This window comes from Mytilus trossulus, chromosome 4 (assembly GCF_036588685.1).
Source record: "Mytilus trossulus isolate FHL-02 chromosome 4, PNRI_Mtr1.1.1.hap1, whole genome shotgun sequence".
Classification (NCBI taxonomy): domain Eukaryota; kingdom Metazoa; phylum Mollusca; class Bivalvia; order Mytilida; family Mytilidae; genus Mytilus; species Mytilus trossulus.
In genome coordinates, this window is record NC_086376.1 from 20,759,721 (window position 1) to 20,779,651 (window position 19,931).

A 19,931-nucleotide genomic window follows, 5' to 3' on the forward strand; every position below is an offset into this window, starting at 1 on the left:
CGTAGCTTTATACGACCGCAGAGGTTGAACCCTGAACGGTTGGGGCAAGTATGGGCATTTGTATTCAGATATCGAAGATCAAATTTATTCGTTCTTTGTGTAATCATACGTTTTTTGATTGAGTTAAGTCTGCTAATTGATATTTTATCGTATGTTTTTATATGTTGTGATGTTATGCTATTGTTTTAGAAAAAGGGAGAAGGTTTGGGCCCATTAAAACGTTTAATCCCGCTGCAAATGTTTGCACCTGTCCTAAGTCAGGAATCTGATGTACAGTAGTTGTCGTTTGTTTATGTAATATATACGTGTTTCTCGTTTCTCGTTTTGTTTATATAGATTAGTAATTTTGGGGCCCTTTATAGCTTGTTGTTCGGTGTGAGCCAAGGCTCCGTGTTGAAGGCCGTACTTTAACCTATAATGGTTTAATTTTTAAATTGTTATTTGGATGGAGAGTTGTCTCATTGGCACTCACACCACATCTTCCTATATCTATACACAACATTCAAGCTGGATTCAGCTCTAAATTTGGATTGTGATTAAATAGTTGACACAGCATATGTTTCTGACACAGAATGAATGTGTTCTAATGAACTTAAAATTTTTGTTTTCTCTTAGAGCAATTCACTATGCTGTTGAATATTAATCCTCTCAAAAAAAAATTTGAAGAAATTTTCTTTTTATTTATGAAATTTCAAATGAGAAAATTGAACCCAATTGTTTTAATCACATCCCCCTTTCCCTTATTCCAAAACTAATCTCAATTAAAATTTCTAATGGAGTTTGCAACAATAACTACTCATTTAAATACATCATAAAATATTAAGATGTAAAAAAACTGCTTGTTATCACTGAATGGTAAAGATTATTTTAATTTATCAGTTGGTAGTAAAAAGTGAATATACATTGTATATTGTATATATAACAAAGATTTAAGTTGATTCTGGACAAAGAAAGATAACTCCAAATAAAAAAAAATCTTACAAATAGATATTTCTTGCTTACTATTCTGGACAAAGAAAGATAACTCTAATTAAAAACAAAATTGCTAATTCACAATATTTTGCAATTAGATATTTCTTGCCATTGCGCAATACTGTGCAATTGAAAAGACTTGCTATTGCACAAAACTTAATATAATAATTTTAGATCCTGATTTGGACCAACTTGAAAACTGGGCCCATAATCAAAAATCTAAGTACATGTTTGGATTCAGCATATCAAAGAACCCCAAGATTTCAATTTTTGTTAAAATCAAACTAAGTTTAATTTTGGACCCTTTGGACTTTAATGTAGACCAATTTGAAAACAAGACCAAAAATGAGGAATCTACATACACAGTTAGATTTGGCATATCAAAGAACCCCATTTATTCAATTTTTGATGAAATCAAACAAAGTTTAATTTTGGACCCCGATTTGGACCAACTTGAAAACTCATGGGCCAATAATCAAGAATCTAAGTACATTTTTAGATTCAGCATATCAAAGAACCCAAACGATTAATTTTTTGTCAAAATCAAACGAAGTTTAATTTTGGACCCTTTGGACCTTAATGTAGACCAATTTGAAAAAGGGACAAAAGTTAAAAATCTACATACACAGTTAGATTCGGCATATCAAAGAACCCCAATTATTCAATTTTGATGAAATCAAACAAAGTTTAATTTTGGACCCTTTGGGCCCCTTATTCCTAATCTGTTGGGACCAAAACTCCGAAAATCATTACCAACCTTACTTTTATGGTCATAAACCTTGTGTTTAAATTTCATAGATTTCTATTTTCTTATACTAAAGTTATGGTGCGAAAACCAAGAAAAATGCTTATTTGGGTCCCTTTTTGGCCCCTAATTCCTAAACTGTTGTGACCTAAACTCCCAAAATCAATACCAACCTTCCTTTTGTGGTCATAAACATTGTGTTCAAATTTCATTATTTTCTATTTACTAAAACTAAAGTTATTGTGCGAAAACCAAGAATAATGCTTATTTGGGCCCTTTTGTGGCCCCTTATTCCTACACTGTTGAAACCAAAACTCCCAAAATCAATCCCAACCTTTCTTTTGTGGTCATAAACTTTGTGTCAAAATTTCATAGATTTCTATTAACTTTAACTAAAGTTATAGTGCGAAAACCAAGAAAATGCTTATTTGGGCCCTTTTTGGCCCCTAATTCCTAAAATGTTGGGACCAAAACTCCCAAAATCAATACCAACCTTCCTTTTGTGGTCATAAACCTTGTGATAAAATTTTATAGATTTATATTCACTTTTACTAAAGTTAGAGTGCGAAAACTAAAAGTATTCGGACGACGACGACGACGACGACGACAACGACGACGACGACGACGCAGACGACGACGCCAACGTGATAGCAATATACGACGAAATTTTTTTCAAAATTTGCGGTCGTATAAAAATACAACAAAAAAAAAACCAATATAAAACAAAACAATTAAGGGAGCTACCATTTGATTTTTATAGGGGGGGGGGGGGGGGGGATGAAAAATTTTGTCCTGCATTTTTTTTTAGCTGAAATCTCTGTCCTGACTTTTTTTACCTAAATTGTAGTCCTAACTTTTTTTTTGCAATTGTCTCATCCTGCCTTTTTTTTAATCAAAACTCCTGTCCTGCCTATTATTTTCAAATTTCATCCTAACTGGCCACCCCCCCCCCCCTAAAATCAAATGGTAGCTCCATAAGCACTACAACATTTGACTAAGAGGTATACTGTAAATATCCAAGTAGAAACCTATATTTGATAAACTAGGATATTTAATATCGACTTATCTGCAGAAAGCACCGAGAGTCGGTGCTTAAAGGAAGGTCCCTACTTGTACTTAATGCAGATGAGTCAAATTCCTAAATTTAAAGGGAGCTACCATTTGATTTTTATGGGGGGCTAGGATGAAAAAATTTCACGGTCCTGCATTTTTGTTTAGCTGTAATCTCTGCCCTACCTTTTGATTTTCCACTCTGTTCGGTCCTGCCTTATTTTTTTTAGTTTATCCTGACTTTTTAACCTATTTAAAATTTTCCTGACTTCTTTTTTTTTTGCAAGTGTCATATCCTGCCTTTTTTTTTTACTCAAAACTCCTGTCCTGCCTATTTTTTTTCAAATGACATCCTAGCCCCCCCCCCCCCCCCCCCCTAAACATCAAATGATAGCTCCCTTATTTAAAATATATTTTAAAAACATATTTTTAAGATTACAGAGTTTGTGTCCAGCCAGCAAGGATCATCATGGAACGGTGCCAGAGAATTTGAAATTCTTCTTATGATCTTAGAGGCTTATTCTTCTATATATATTCCATTCTCTCATTACTCTTTTTTGAGTGGCGCTTGTTTTATATGTGAAATACACCTTATCGCTAATCCCGGCTGATCCGGCCGCTTGAACTTTTGACGGAAAGAACAATCACTTTTCCATCGTGGCGTCAGATATTTTGTGTTATGACGTCAAAATCTTACGGGAACCTGTGTGAATACTGATTTCCCGCAATGCGGACAAAACGCGATAAGGTGTATTGTAATATTATGTAAATGTTTTATAAGAGGTGAGACTCTAATAAAATACTGTCTTGTCTTGTCTTGTCTTGTCTTGATATAAACGTCTGTTAAAAAGAATAAAGCTGTCATTCTTCCTAATCTTTTCGAACACACCTACGATTCCACCCGTCAGCCTGTTCTTTTGTATACAATCGTGTTATAGTTTCCGGTGACATCCTGACATAATATCAAAACAGATAAAAATGGTTTGCGTTCCTTGTATAGTTATTCCTTTCCTTTTATGGTTCTTTCACAGATATCTAAGACCTTTGATGGAGAAGTTTTGTCCTTCCATGCTGAAATACCTACCAGGGAATTCGAAAAATGAAGGAGAGGTAAAAATAACGATAACACAAGTATCATGACATTGACAGTGACAGTACTCAGTGGTCTAAATTACTATGACATCTTGAAAAGTTATTTTAACATAATTTTTCTCTAACGAAGGCGTTGAAGCAAATATTTAAAGTAGCCTTCCAAGACGTCATAAAGCTTCAAATTAGCATGATTAGAGCTGGTATAACATGTATAAGCATTGCAATTACAAACTGTAATATTATTTATTTGTAATTATCAGATTATGTTTGAAACATAATCTGATAATTACAAATAACAAGCATATGTTATTACAGATTTAGAAAATTTAAGGTGAAAGTATCTGTAATAACACACACAAGTTATTTCCTGGAATAACCATATAGAGTTATATCTCTGACTGTATAAAGCATAGCAATTACAAACACAAACTTTGAAGAGCTTTTAAACCCGAGATACATGTAACAACAAGTAAAACTAAACAATGCATACAACATTAAACGTATAAAGCAAGAGTTTATATCTTTATATAAACATGCAGCACAGAAGTTCTTTAAGCATCTTACAAGTCAAACACATACTGATACATCATAATTATTTGGACTATCGTGACAGGTGCATGTATTGATGTACCCCTAACTTACAGGCCCTTTGTTTGTACATTAGTCTAGTCATTTTAGTGAACAACCTCCAACTAATTGCAACACAAGGTTTTTCTCTGAAAAACAAGTCTGCTACTATCTATGAACAACATACTAAAACTATACAAAAATATATTTTGCGGAAAGTGGTTTAATTCACGAAAATATTTTGTAGTAAAAGTAAGGTAATATGAGTTACTTCCCCTTATTTGCTAAAATTGAAAAAAAATTAATTTATCCAAAAAATGTTCTTTATTTTTCAAAACAGTTCAAGTAATACAATAAAATGCATAATTATGTCAATTCAAAAGAATAATATTTCAAGTGGATCACTTTCCTGTCTCAATGTTTGTATAACTAAATAAAGACATAGACCGAGATTGTGTTCTACTATTTTACAATTCGAAGAACTAATTCTCCAAAATTGTGATGGTATGTAACTTATAACAGAAGACTATTCTGAGTTAGATTAACCAATATAGTCACAATCTTACTATGTTTTTGAAAGAAATCTACCCCAGTGTTAAAGTAAATTTTATTAGGGGAAGGTGTTCTCGAAAAACACATGTGTTTGGCCATTAATTTTTTTTTTTTGCATGACTAATTTTTTGAAATTTAAAGTTTTTAATTTATTTTTTTATTACAACTTTTACATGTTTTAAAAGAAAACATTTTTTTTCATTTTTCTTCTTTAACAAACATGTTAAGATTTAGAATCAAACAATGTTTTTCAGAAAAAAAAAGAATGATGAGTGTTAAATGATTGTATGTTAGAATGAAAATTCCAGGCTCCTGAAGCAAATAATAAACTACTCATGTAACTAGCAACGATCTCAGTACTTATAGACCATATACATAAGGTTGGTTTGGCTGTAACACTAAACCCACAAGGGTGCACGTTCCATACCAGGAAAGTCGCCTCCCAAAACATCACTGAACCCACTTTTCACTGATTTCTAATTGGATGTGTACAGATTTATATTTTAGTCGGTGACAAGAGTATTTATTCATCAACTGTAATTAGCTTTGAACTAGCTATTGGAACTCAGTTTCATTTTGTTAATTGGTTTAGTATATACTGTGTGCTGACCTTTTTAAGTTGAGCTCTTTATAAATGATTTTATAATTTGCACTTATGCTGTTTGCTATTTAACAAGTGTTCCTTATTATGGGAGGGCTGAGTGCATACTTACACATATGGTTTACCATGCACACTATGAATATGATTATCACAATTAAGTGGCCCTTGAGTACATGGTGGTTATTGTTTGTTGTCTGTCATATTTATTTTCCCATTCATTGTCTTAACAGTTTTATATTTTAACGATGAGCTATATTTTAGTTGTTAACATCCACACCCTCATCATTGTTATCTCTTGTAAACATTTTTGTCATTGCCAATCATACAACGTCTTATGCTTTTAGAATGGTGAGGTTTTACAATAAATCATGGTTTCAAAAATACTACCAAGAGATCACTGATGAAGTTTAGTGGACCTTAAAAGCTAAACATTTATTTTCTTTAGGCATTTATAGGTGTATTTTATCTAAATATTTTTTTAGTTTCGTTCAAATGAGTAATATAGTATAATTATGAATAAAGAGAGATTAAACAGGACTATCTATGGCGATAAGTCGCCCACATTTTTACAGTTCTTATGCTAAAGCTGATTTCCTTTTATTAAATCAATTCAATGAGATATCTTAGAGAAGAATCTTGGTAATGCTTTTCTTTATATGCATATATATCTTTGACCATAATTATGTATTTCATACAGCAGACAACCCATGTTTGTTCTTTGACATTATCCTTTGATAAATGTTTCAGACCACCACATACAGGTTTACAGGGTACACACAAAAGGCGCTGCAGGGGCGGATTAAGCCATTTTAAAAAGGGGGGTTTCCAACCCAGGCCACTAAAAAGGGGGGTCCAACTATATGTCCCCATTTAAATGCATTGATCGACCAAAAAAGGGGGTTCCAACCCCAGAACCCCCCTGCATCTGCCATGCACTGTTACTATTAACACTCCAGGAAGTGATACCATCAATTCATTCAACAGTCGGCTTATCTCATTTTCAACATCTAAAATTTGACAATTTTGATACAATGGCTATTTAAATTTAAGCTCTTGAGAGGTAAAATTATAATCATATTGACAAAGCTTCTCTTGAAATTGCCTTAAACAATTTCTACATTGCATGCTAATTCAGTGAACTAGTGTATGTTCCAAAAAATTAAAAGGCTTACATATCTGAAATTAAACCTGGATATTGACAGAGCTTACTAAGTAAAATTGGTATGTGTTTAACTGTGACTTTATGCAATTCAAAAGTTGGAAAAGTAGCTGATGGAAAAAATACACAAAAAAGGACTACAATCAATGACGATGTAATGGCACTAGAAAAATAACTCTTCCAGCAATTAACATGACAAAATCAAAGGCAGTAACCAAACTGATTCACAGTTATTTTTTAACACAATCTAATTTTGGGTTTAGTATAGCTACATATTTAATTACTATAAATACATAACAGTTACATAAGATAACAATTTCAAACTTCCACAAAATGCACTTTTTTAAAACTGAGTTTTACTGCGTGTTTATTTATTCTTCATTGTCTAGAGAAACTATGTGAGGGTTGACTTCTCAAAACAACATGTTTTTCTCCCAGCCACATTATTACACTTACCCCTAGCCTTAGCTTATCTTGCATTTGTGTTTTTTGTTGTTGATAATTTTGGTTCATGTGTATGTATTGGAGTTTCAAGACTGGTTTCCATTTCGCTGAACTAATGTAGACAATAATTAAGGGGTCCAGCTGAAGCCCACCTTTGTGTGCTGGACTTACTTGCTATGTTGAAGACCCATAAAAGGGGACTTGTTTTCTCTTGACACATTTCCTGTTTCCATTCTATATTCTCAACTTTACGTTTTTAAAAATCAAGCTGGAAGGAACCAAGATTTTAAAATTTTCATTTGTTGTGCCCCTCACTTAGGGGTACTATGTCTTTCAGTCTGAGTGTCCATTCATTTATTCATCTGTCTGCCCTGCTTCTATTAAAGTTTTTGGTCAAGGTAGTTTTTGATGAAGTTGAAGTCTAATCAACTTGAAACGTAGTGCACATACTTCCTATGATATGATCCTTCTAATTTAGTTAATAAGTTTTGACCCCAATTTCACGGTCCACTGGACATAGAAAATGATAGTGCGGTGGGGCATCCATGTACTCATTCTTATTTTGTGATTAGTTTGTAAAACAAAAAATTTCACACAACAAATTGGTCATAATTGATATTGATAACAAGAGGAATACATATGCATATAATCATAAGATAATAAAGTCTGTCTATAAAGATCCTATGTTAGAAGTTTTGACCAGGAATAACCATGAATAACCAAGCTTTTTATTTCCATTTTCACAATTTTTATGTACACATCATATTTTACACAAGAATTACATTTTTTTTAATACTAATTTCTATAGGACTTCTTAAGATAAACATCACAAAGTATTTACTATTTATATCCCAATTCGAAAGTTTTAACCACCAATAACCAAGATTTTTTTTTGATTCCAGTTATTGGGTTTTCAGTCTCACAACATATATTCAACTAAATTACCCAAATATTAATACTGATAACTAAAGAGCTTCACAAAATAAACATAAAATAGTATGTTCTTTTTTCTATATACATGTAGATCAATTTCAAAAAATATTAATCATTAACAACGGAGATTTTCTGTGTTTCCAGTTTTCGACGTTTTTTCACTAAAAATCACTCATTTCACCTCAAAATTACTTCAATATGAATAATAATAGCTAATGGACTACTTTATAGTCTTTTAAGATAAGATTTCCTGTCTTCCACAAGCTTTAGGTCTAAAAATGCAACAATGAATAATATTTTTTCTTCTTTTCCAGTTTTCAGCATTTTTTCTCTAAAAACCACATATTTCACCCCAAAAAAACCTTTTCCGCAAATCATATCAATGTATAGTTTTAGTATGCTGTTAGTACAAGTCTATATTATAATTTTCACTAAAAAAAGCTTGTGTTGCAATTAGTTGGAGGTTGAGTGATTTTAGAGCTAGATTGACTAGGCTACATGTATACTATTTGGACTCGTAATTGAACTCATCTTATTTTCAAGGTTATGGCAGCAATATTGAATAACAGTGCAGATTTTGTCGTGATAGACTCAATGAACATAAAAATAGTTTGAAAGTTACAGGATTACATTATGAAATCAGAATAGTTGATTAGAAACATGTACAGGATTTCCTTTATTTCATACTATTTTCATGTTTATCTAAATTCTACCCCTATTCAACATGTTCAATGTTGGTACAGAATCCACATCCTTTAGTCTCAAAACTTGTTCGCATCCATTTACGTTCACCCCTTCTCGCACCGTACAAGTTCATGCCCAAAGTCTGGTACATTAGCAACCTTTTTTTGGGGTTTTGTGTTTTTAAAATATTTTGTAATTAATTATGATAAAATATCTAATTATTCACCATCTAACGTTGGGGATGCAAACAGACCTGATAGTTTGAAACCAATGCTACATCAACCATCCGTGAAAGTGTTTTGACAAGGTTTTTTCATGATGCTTTTTGGTAATCAGATATATTATAATTAGTAGGATATAAATAAGTTTTTTATAACATAGCAGTCTTGAAGATTATGTAGCATATTAATCTATTGTAATAAAAATTCATAATTATATATATCTAAAATTTGTAGATTTAGCTAACAAAGTCCTTATATATTTTGTTTAAAGTAACATTCGTTTATAGTGGAGAAAATATGTTATACATGTATACATATAAATTGAAATACACTTTGCCTTGAGAAAAAATGACAACTTGGATTAAAGACAAATAATGAGAATACTCAAACCTATTTGAAAGACAACTCTGGCCAAAATGATAGGCTTATTGTCACTAAGTAATATAAAAGTGTTAAAAAATCTAACACTATTTATAAGTAAACTTATTATGAACATTTTGTAAAATGATTGCTTAAATATGTGTTTTCCTTTTTTATACCCACCCTTGTTTTGTATTGTTTGTATAAATGTAAATACTGTATTCTTCTTGTTACCATATGTAGTATCTGTCTCAGTGATCAAATAAAAGTGAAATAACCAGTTTTTCAATTAAGAATTGAATGCTTCTTTTTGTAAATTCATTGGGGTGTAAAAGCGGTGACCGAAGTACATTTTGTAAGAAGCGTGGAAGCGCTTCATTCTAAAAATGTGTGCACCGTCAACGCTTTTACAACCCTATGAAGTTACAAACAGAAGCATTCAATACTTATAATTACATTTTTTAGCTATGATAATGAAAACACAAATTTTATACCTTTTTTATTCAATTGACCTGTGCACTTTGTTATGGGACCACGTGTTATCATGAATGAAAAGTTTTATTGAGTGATGCAATTGCTTGAGGAATAAAGTGTGATGTGCAGTTAGCCAATCAGAATAAAGTATTATAATGAAACATACATCTAATGTAATTATAACAAAATACATTTTGTACATGCACATTGTATCTTGAAGAAAGAGTTCTTTTGAACTTTAAAAAAATAGTTACATGTATTGAACAAAGAATAGAAATGTTTTAACCATCATGTTTTTTTTCACATTGCATGACCAGTGACAGTTTATAGAGTTTTAACTGTCATTAGTCTTGAAATCAAATGTAAAAAAAAATGAAAATAAAACACCATCAATTCCTTGAGAAAACTAACAGGAAAAATTATGTCAAATCGTGGTTCATTGTGCTTTAAGGGCCCAAATCTAACATGGTTTAATTATTGTAGGAATCAAAAATGAAGTGTCCGATGAAGAAGACAGATGAAACACAAATTGATGAGGTATTTTTAGTAAATTTAAATATTTTGCTGCTGTTCAGAGAATTTCTGTGGAATTATTATATATGCATAAAAACAGAGATGTACATACGGGAAATACAACAATGAGACCGCAACCTAATTACAAAGCAATGAAACAAAAGACATCCAGGGAACATCATCCAGTTTTTATTCAATATTAATATTGTTTTACCATTTAAAGAAATCAGATTTTGAGAAGCTTTTTGAATTTGATTATGTATTTAAAAAAATGTATTGCTTTTTCTCCTGATAAATTTTTTTTTTTTTGTGCAATGGAATATTTTGTTCTCTTGTAGAATGTAAATATAAAGCCAAAATTGCCTACATGTTTTGAAGTTCTCTATTTCTTAGTTAAAAAAATAATATAATTTATTTCATTTCATTTTGAAGAGTTACCTGGGCAGGGCCCATTAGAAAAAATCTTTACAATTTGATCTTGGACATTATTGTTGTATTTATATTATGGAAACTTTTTTGTCAAATTATTTCCTTGACAAAAATAAATCATGACATATGTAAATTAAATACCATCTCATGATTACATTGACAAAATTAGATTGATTTCATTGATATTGTCAAAATAATTTATTTAAAACCTATCTTTACTTTTTTTTTTTTAGAATTCTACATCAAGTAAGAGTGAAGTAACAGCAGGAGATGGGGGAACAAAGAAGACAAACTGATATTAGCTTTACACATTATAAAATTATCAATCAGAATACATTGTCAGCAAAAGTAGGGTTCTCCTTTATATGTAATATATTTTTTTTTTGTATTTTGACCAATCAAACTTCAGGGTTGTAATATTAGTAAAATATGACACAAATAAACCCATTGATAAAAAGAATAAAGATGGAAGTGTTTAACAACCTTGACTAGCTATACAGCCCTTGCAAAAGATTCAATATTTTATTAAAGTCTCACTACTTGCAATACATAAATATACAGTACATACAGAGTATATACACAATATAAAACAGCCAATACACAAATATAAAATACAAGTACCATTCTATTTAGAATTATGAGAGACTGTAAAACAATTTCTATATAAAACTAGTTAAAATAAATAAGATTATCATTGCATGACCGCAATTAAAAGAATGAAGATGGAAGTGTTTAACAACCTTGACTGGCTATATAGCCCTTGCATGACCGTAATTAAAAGAATGTTACCTTTTGATTGTTAAAAATGTAAATCTATTGATTGCTAAATTTTATTTTAATTTATTGTGATTTGTACATACAGAACAGTTTATGTTTTTATGATAAGATCATGTATGAAGGAACTTGATATTTTTTTCATAGCAATTATTTATATATTACACTGAAGGACTTTTTATGCAGAAATCCTGTTTTTGTGGTTTAAGGGAAACATTGTTTTGTTTTTTTATTGTTTTACTTTTTGTGATTTTAAATTTGTAAAATGTATGTGAGATTTCCTGTTGTATTTAAGTGTGTGTTTCCAATATAAGAAGAAATCAATGAAAATATCTACCCAATCATTAAACGGAAATGCATAACTGTGTCCTTTTATATTTGATTCCATATTGTTATGTATAAATTGTAATCCTGTGTGAGAATGAGAATATTTTTATGCATTAATTTGAACAGATAAGTTTAAATATGTTTTTATGTATAAAGTAAAATAGATTTGGCTCAAATCATATAATTTAGAATATCTCTCTCCTTTCAACTAATAATTCTCTTAAGGGTATAATTTAATGTGTATAATGTATTACAGACTGGATCTGGGAAATGTAGAAATCTTTTTTGTGAATACTATGGAATTTTTGTTGTTGAATAATTTGTTATAATAAATATTTTCTGTTACCGGTCTGTATATTTTTCTTCTTCCACATGGACATGAACATTGTTTATGCTTTTAATGTTCTTTCTTGGTTGTCACACTTCACTTAATGAAAAATCAGCTTTCAAGATTTATCTCCCTTACCATTAGTTATGATAACAATACTAAAGACAGTTATAAAAATATGTCATTCAAAAATAATTGACATAAAAATCAGGAAATGTGGTATGATTGCCAATGAGACAACTATCCACCAGAATTCAAATGTGGTGGTTGTAAGCATTTAAAGGCAACCAAAGTTCCTCTCTTCAGTGGTGGATCCAGAAATGTTCATAAGTTGGGGCCCACTGACTGACCTAAGAGGGGCCCGCTTCATTGATTCCCTATATAAACAACCAAATTTTTTCCCAAAAAGGCCCCCCCCCCCTAAATCTACCTCTGCTCTTTGATCATATTAAATCATTTATTTCAGTTTCAATATGTCACCATCAACCACTACACAATCATGATAATGCTTCTAAAGTTCTCAGTATCCGTGGGTTTTTATAATGTTTAAATGTTTGGCTGATCAGGTGTACATGCAAAGAAGAATTTATTTTAGACAAATCAATACATGTACTTAAAATTTAGAATTATTTTGTGCATTTATTATTGTGATTTTGTCATTTTAGACTAAAACATGAGTTTAAATTATTGCAATTAAAAACCTGTTGCAATTTTCGCAATAATAGAAACATCACAATATTTTCTGAACTTACAGTAGTTGTTTTTCTTGTTGTATCAAAATCCCTTCATTTCAGTTTCATTCTTAAAGTAAGGGAAATGCATACAAATGACTTCTTTTAGAGAACCACTGAATGGAATAAAATCAAACATGGCATGAATGTTCCTAATGTGATGCTGACCAAGTGTTGTTACTTTGTAGCCGATCCATTATCCAAGATGGCCGCCAGAGGGGGACTTAGTTTATCATAGGACCCTATGGGAAATGCATATAAATGACTTCTTTTAGGGAACCACTGAATGGAACAAAACCAAACATGGCATGAATGTTCCTTATGAGGTGCTGACCAATTGTTGTTACTTTGTAGCTGATCCATCATCCAAGATGGCCACCAGCAGGGGACCTAGTTTAGCATAGGACCCTAAGAAAACAGACTGAACCATGAAAAATATACATAGACCAATGAACCATGAAAATGGACAAGGTCAGATCATCCATGTCAGGCAGACATGTATAGCTCACAATCCTTCCATCCAACAAATACAGGTGAAATTTGGCTAATAGTCAAGGAAAACAGACCAAAACACAACCAGATGCTCAGCAGGGCACAGCTTGATACGTTCCCAGAGGTTGAACCCTGAACAGTTAGGGCAAGTAAGGACACAAAATTGAAGCTTGATACAGCTCTGAATTTGGATTGTAATTAAATAGTTCACACAGAATGAATGTGGTCTAAGAAAAAAAATGGACATTTACCTATTATAGTCCAATATCCAAAATCTAAATACATGGTTAGATTCAGCATTTCAAAGAACCCCAAGATTTCAATATTTGATGAAATCTAACAAAGTTCAATTTAGGACCCTTTTAGAACTCAAGGTGGACCAATTTGATAAAGGGGCCAAAAATATAAAAAATCTAAAAACATGGTTAGATTCAGCATATAAAAAAAAACCATACATTCAATTTTTGTTGAAAGTTTAATTTTTGGACCAACTTGAAAACTGGGCCCATAATCAAAAATCTAAATACATGTTTTGATTCAGCATATCAAAGAATCCCAAGAATTCATTTTTTGTTAAAATCAAACTCAGTTTAATTTTGGACCCTTTGGGCCTTAATGTAGACCAATTTAAAAACGGGACCAAAAATAAAGAATGTAAATACACGGTTAGTTTCGGCCTATCAAAGAACCAATAATATTTATTTTTTTTAATTTTGGACCCTTTTGGTCTCCAATTCCTAAACTCATTTACTGTTGGGACCAAAACTCCCAATTCAATCCCAACCTTCCTTTAGAGGTCATAAACCTTGCGTTTAAATTTCATAGATTTCTATTTACATATACTAAAGTTATTGTGCAAAAACCAAGAAAAATGCTTATTTGTGCCCTCTTATACCTTAACTGTTGGGACAAAAAAACCTTAAATCAATCCCTCAGTGGTTATAAATCTTATGTTAATCATCCATTTAGAAGACGTTGATGACAAGAAGGCAGACACCGACGACGTGATACCAATATATGACCAAAATATTTTAAATTTTTGCGGTCGTATAAAAATTTACACTGAGCATTGAACCTTGAAAATTAGGTCAAGGTCAAATAAAACCTGCAAGACTGCCATGTTCATCATAAAATATTTCCATACACCAAATATAGTTCACCTATTGCATATAGTATAAGAAAAAAAACCCAAAAAAACTCAATGTCAGACCACTAAACCATGAAAATGAGGTCAAAGTCAGATCACACCTGCCAGCTAGACATGTACACCTTTACAATCATTGCATTAACCAAATTTAGTTTACCAATTGCATATAGTATAAGAATAACAGACTAAAGCACAATAAAATGCTTTGCTGTGCTCAGCTGGATATGACTGCTGAGGTCCGACCCTGAACAGTTGGCAGAATTGACACAATATTCATGCTTGATACAGGTCTGAATTTGGATTGAAATTGAATATTTGACACATAATAGGTTTCTGACACAGAATAACTGTAGTCCAAACAAATTAAAATTGATTATATGATTTAAATTTAAGCTTTTGTGCAATACACTATGCTGTATTTTTTTTTATAAATTATCCCCTTTTTTTTGGTTGTTGTATGATTGCCAATGAGGCAACTTTCCACCAAAGTTCAAATGATATAAGAAATAATAGGTAATGATATGGCCTTCAACAATGAGATCTATGATTTCAAGTTAACTAGTGATTTAAATGAAGAAGAAAAATTAAGATGAACACAAAATGACAATTATTATGGTCATATTCTAGACAAGGGCTGATGATCTACAAATGTCAGATCAAAACTTAAGATTTTTAATTTCACTGAAAGTTAATGAGACATTTTAATAAATGAAAAGACAACATAAAGTACAATTTCAAGATTTGTTTAAGCACTAAGTGATGCAGAGAAATGTATCCTTATAAATTTTATAATAAAATTGAAGAATCTTTTTATATGATTTATTTTTTCCATGCTGGGTTACATTTTTTAATTCATAACAATAAATCACATTCCCCAGACAGCACCCATGCTCTGTTCAATGTCATTTTGTGTGTCTCTCTTTTTTCTGGTGACTAATGATGCTTCTCCACTTTTTCTTATCCTCCTAGCTTCCTGTCTGTGTTTAGTAGATTTAATCTGTCTTTTAACCTTCTGTTTGATAAGATCAGGAGCCATCACAGAAGAAACATTACTTGACATACTGTCTGAATTTCTTTGTCGTTGATGAGTAGTTAAATGTTCATTGATGTGTTCCATACTTTCCTCATTTCTAAAAGGCTTGTATTCTCTGTTAGATACACCTAACTCTTCAAGTTCATCATTACCCTCATCCTCTGAATTATTTTCCTTTAACCTGTCACTGCCTTTGTCCAAAATAACTTCAAATTTATCAGGATTTGCTTTACTAGGTGATGCACTATCTAATTTGTCTAAGCTACATGTATCAATTTTGTCCTCTAACTGTAAATCAGGATCATCCTTTTCATGACCCTCACTGCCATCTGAATTGCTATCTTCATTTTCTCCATCACCACATGCTTCCTCTGAACTTTCAGTAGTTTCATTTTCATCTTCAGGTCCTTTTAAAATATTAAGTTCTTCTGCTGCCTAAAAAAAGAAGATAGATATAAACCTTAGAAATTTCAAAACAAGAAACTAATACTTATATTTATAAATGTTGAAATAGTGTACTTGGTGTCATTATCGTTGTTCCTATAGAATGCAGTTTAAATTGGATGGGATTTTTTGGTCATGTTTTAACCACTGCCTGATTCTTAGGCTAACTGGCACTTAATTTGAGCCCTATGTGGCTATTTGTCCAATGGTAACTTATGTGGCACAACAGTCACCATGCATGCCACCCTATGAAATGATAGATGTTTACATGAGATTTTCTTTAATATCATTTATCTTATAAAATATGGCTTTATAGTTTCAGAGTACAAACAGCTTAAAATTACCACATATTTTCAAGAGTCATCCTTAAACCTTTCTTCTAATAACTTTCTTAGAGCATTCATTACTTTAAAAGAAGAAGATGAAACTGTAAAACTGTAAATAAAGCCTTTAAGCCAAGATCAGTGAAAAACCAAGCTTTGCAAAGTAGAGGTCCATCATTAACTTTTGGTCTAAAACATATAACAAAGTAAAATTGTTCTGAATTTTAGAGATCATCAAACTATTTTGAATTGTCATATCAAAAATAAATTATATTTATAGGTAAAGACACCTTCATTCCTTCACCTTAAAAAGATCACTAAACTTTACCTCATTAAATGACTGAGCTATTTCTTTAGTATATCCACTGGCAGCAACTTCTACATCCAAATCATCTGTACGCCTGAAATCAGATCAAATCATAATAGTTTTTTACTATCTCATATATATTTATGATACAGTAAAAAAAAATATAGAAAAAGGGCATAACTGAATCCTTTTTTCTAGTCAATTTTATTATTTTGATAGTATGTGTATATGATACAATAATCCCATCAAGAACTCTTAACCTAAATTGACACAACCAATAGACCACTTTCGAGTTCATCCGTCACTGGAAAAAACTCGTCAATTATACGCGCCTTTATCACCCTCATTTGTGCGTTTAGGGGCGTCGTCACTTCCCTTCCAATGTTGAGCGAGTGGTTGGAAAACTATAATTCTATATTGTACAAATTATTCGGCAAATTGAATTCTCAAAATTGACAATCAAGGGAATTGTCAGTAAGTACCTACAGAGCAACGATTATTTCTAGTTTATCCTGCACAAAGACGATCACTAAGACACTTGATGAACGTAAATAGTGCAGGGATACAGCAACCCCCTCTATCTGGTAAATGACGTCATAAAGGCGTGCATAATTGACGAGTTTTTGCCGGTGACGGATGAACTTGAAAGTGGTCTATTGGCCTTTTCAGAAGGGTAATCTCATTGTTTGTACACCAAAATGAAAATAACGTTATATCATTGGTTTAATTTCAATTGTTTAGAACATATTCAACCAAGAACAACGTTTTGGTGTACGCTTTTGAATATATCACCCAGTATGCATTAGATTCTAAAACAGTGAATTAAAAAATAACTGCCCTGCATAAACAGAACCCAGAATGTTCTCATTACATCATATAAAGCAAAATACTCTGTTGGTGTTTTCATCACACCAAAATCCCAAAATAATTTTAAACAATTGAAATCATGTCCATTTTTTAGTTTTATTTTTCAACTTTTTTTCCTGGTTTTCTTTTACTTATTTAGTACTGACATGTCCTCAGCATGCAAATAAACTCAATTAATGTAATGTTGGCCATGGGGTCATCAGTAAAATACAGAAATAATGTTTCATATTTAACTAAAATGTTCTCTTTTTTCAAAGATTTTTTTTCATTTTTATTTATTTTTTCCTACTTATTTTTAAGATATTCTAGGTACATTATGATGGTATTTGAAATTACTTGTCTATCATTGAAGAATGTATGCTAATTTGTTTGTTCATTTGTGTTGTTATGTTTCTGTCCAGTTATTTACACATAACAAAAACTTACTTGATATCAGCAAAAGTAGGAAACAGTTCACTTTCATAATTGAATCTTCTTATAAAGAATTCTCTGATACAAGTTACATCTCTATTGAAGTACCTAGCAAATAAATATATTATGAGACATGATGTAATATACAACAGAGTGTACACATGACATATGACATAATGTATGAAATAAATTTAGAACTTTTTATTGATAAGAAATAAAAGTACAATGTACAATTATGTACCGAAATATTTAGATATGTGTATTTGTTTGTTTTTTTGTTTATACATTTATTAGGTTTTAAGGCTTTCTCCATTAATGAAATTAACAGGGATAAAAATTGAAATTGTAAAATATACGCAAGCCCATACCTTACAAACAAACGATTTTGTTGAAGTTTTACAAGCAGTATCCATTGATCTGTTAAAAATTATCAGGACAAAACATTTTTGCATAATATAAGATTTTTTTTTATGCATATGATTCAAGACAATAATGAACTTTTCAATTCCTGAAAAAAACTACTCAACGTACTGCAAGAATATTTTTCTAGATAGTAGGAAGGATTTTAAAGACCAAACTAGCCTATTTATTTCTACCAGTGATTTTTCCTTAAAATTTTGTGTAAAGGTATTTCATGATTTGAGAAACAAAATATGATGAAAAAAATTGGGGGTCACCGACTTAGTTTTGTCGCTATAGCAACCTCAGTTTCGTGTTTTCCCGAATATTAACATAATATTTGCTTGTCATATAAACTCTACAAAAAATCCTTTATATACAACCTACAAGCATAATTCTTGTTTCACGTTAAACAGTAGATTTGTATCTTTCAAATATAGGTTCAAAAGTTTAAGATTCATACTGTTTTGATCTTTAAAAATATGATTTATTTCATTCCCGCCAAAAATAAAACTTAAAAATGAAAAACGTTTCCAGTATTAAAAAATATCTACCAGTGATTTCTTCATAATAATTCCAAGAAGGAAAGTGCCATGTGTACTCTTCAGAATAAAGCCAAAAAAAGAGTATGTCACCGACCTTTCAAAAAAGTTATTAGTAATTTTCATGGTTTTTTTTCTCGTTCGTTTTGAAGAAAAGAGTTGTCTTTCTTCAGAACATTGCATCTGACGTCATAGTACAAACTTTCCTTGCTGGCGCACTATTTGAAAAGAATCGCAAATTGGACGTTTAAAACCCACATTTAAATTTCCAAGAACTATATTATCCTACTTTATTATCCGGTAACACAAGAGATTAAATGCACGTATCAGTATCAGATTTTATGATGTTGTTGCCGCAAATATTAATCTTCAGAAACCCCATCCGTCGGAATGGAAAATTGTTGAAATAACTTTTCTCGCCGCTTTTGTTAGGAAAGTCTGTTTTTTGTCCTCTACCCCTCATAAGCAAAAATATTGAAAATAAAACAAAGAAATGAAAGATGGCACTGGCTAACTACAGAGTATTTGACTATATCAGACTAAATGTGTGTGGTGTTTTTTTCGCGTCAATTTCAGAAGTTTGCCGTAACGATCTCATTTGCTACTGTTGACAGACGGACATTCAAAAGCATGGACGGACTTCTTTATACCATTGTATTTCCCGACTAAGACGAACGTATAGAAATTATTCCATCTAGTTTGTGAACTCATTATTTAATGAATGGCTATTATTTATTTTGATTTTATTGAACCATAAAACTATTTTTTGACTCTTCACATTGAATAATCCGCAAGGCGGATTATGTAAAATGTGAAGAGTCAAAAATTAGTTTTATGGTTCAATAAAATCAAAATAAATCATTGCCATTCATTATAAATAAATTTCTATCAAAAATAAGGCTCAAAGAACTTTTTATATTATTTATATAAACAATAACAAGCGTACACACATGTTGGCTATGAATACTCAACGTCAGAGTGGGCGTGTCGCCATCAAAATTAACATATTT

The 19,931-nt window shown here is 31.2% G+C and overlaps 2 protein-coding genes across 2 annotated transcripts in view; one reads left to right on the plus strand and one right to left on the minus strand.

Moving 5' to 3' along the window:
* The first annotated feature begins 3,693 nt into the window (after nucleotides 1-3,693).
* Nucleotides 3,694-12,242, plus strand: LOC134714865 (UPF0729 protein C18orf32 homolog). Its single transcript, XM_063576515.1, has 3 exons — nucleotides 3,694-3,877; nucleotides 10,338-10,391; nucleotides 11,030-12,242. Exons 1-3 carry the CDS (start codon nucleotides 3,746-3,748, stop codon nucleotides 11,090-11,092), a joined length of 249 nt encoding a protein of 82 aa, XP_063432585.1. The 5' UTR covers nucleotides 3,694-3,745; the 3' UTR covers nucleotides 11,093-12,242.
* Nucleotides 12,243-15,399: 3,157 nt separating this feature from the next.
* LOC134714870 (serine/threonine-protein kinase RIO2-like) overlaps nucleotides 15,400-19,931 on the minus strand; it is a 28,781-nt gene continuing 24,249 nt past the window's right edge. Inside the window, exons 8-10 of the mRNA XM_063576519.1 lie at nucleotides 17,996-18,088; nucleotides 16,724-16,796; nucleotides 15,400-16,063 (exon numbers count right to left, since the gene is read on the minus strand). Of these exons, the coding sequence (XP_063432589.1) occupies nucleotides 15,461-16,063; nucleotides 16,724-16,796; nucleotides 17,996-18,088 (769 nt within the window). The 3' untranslated portion in view covers nucleotides 15,400-15,460. The remainder of the gene's footprint in view (nucleotides 16,064-16,723; nucleotides 16,797-17,995; nucleotides 18,089-19,931) is intronic.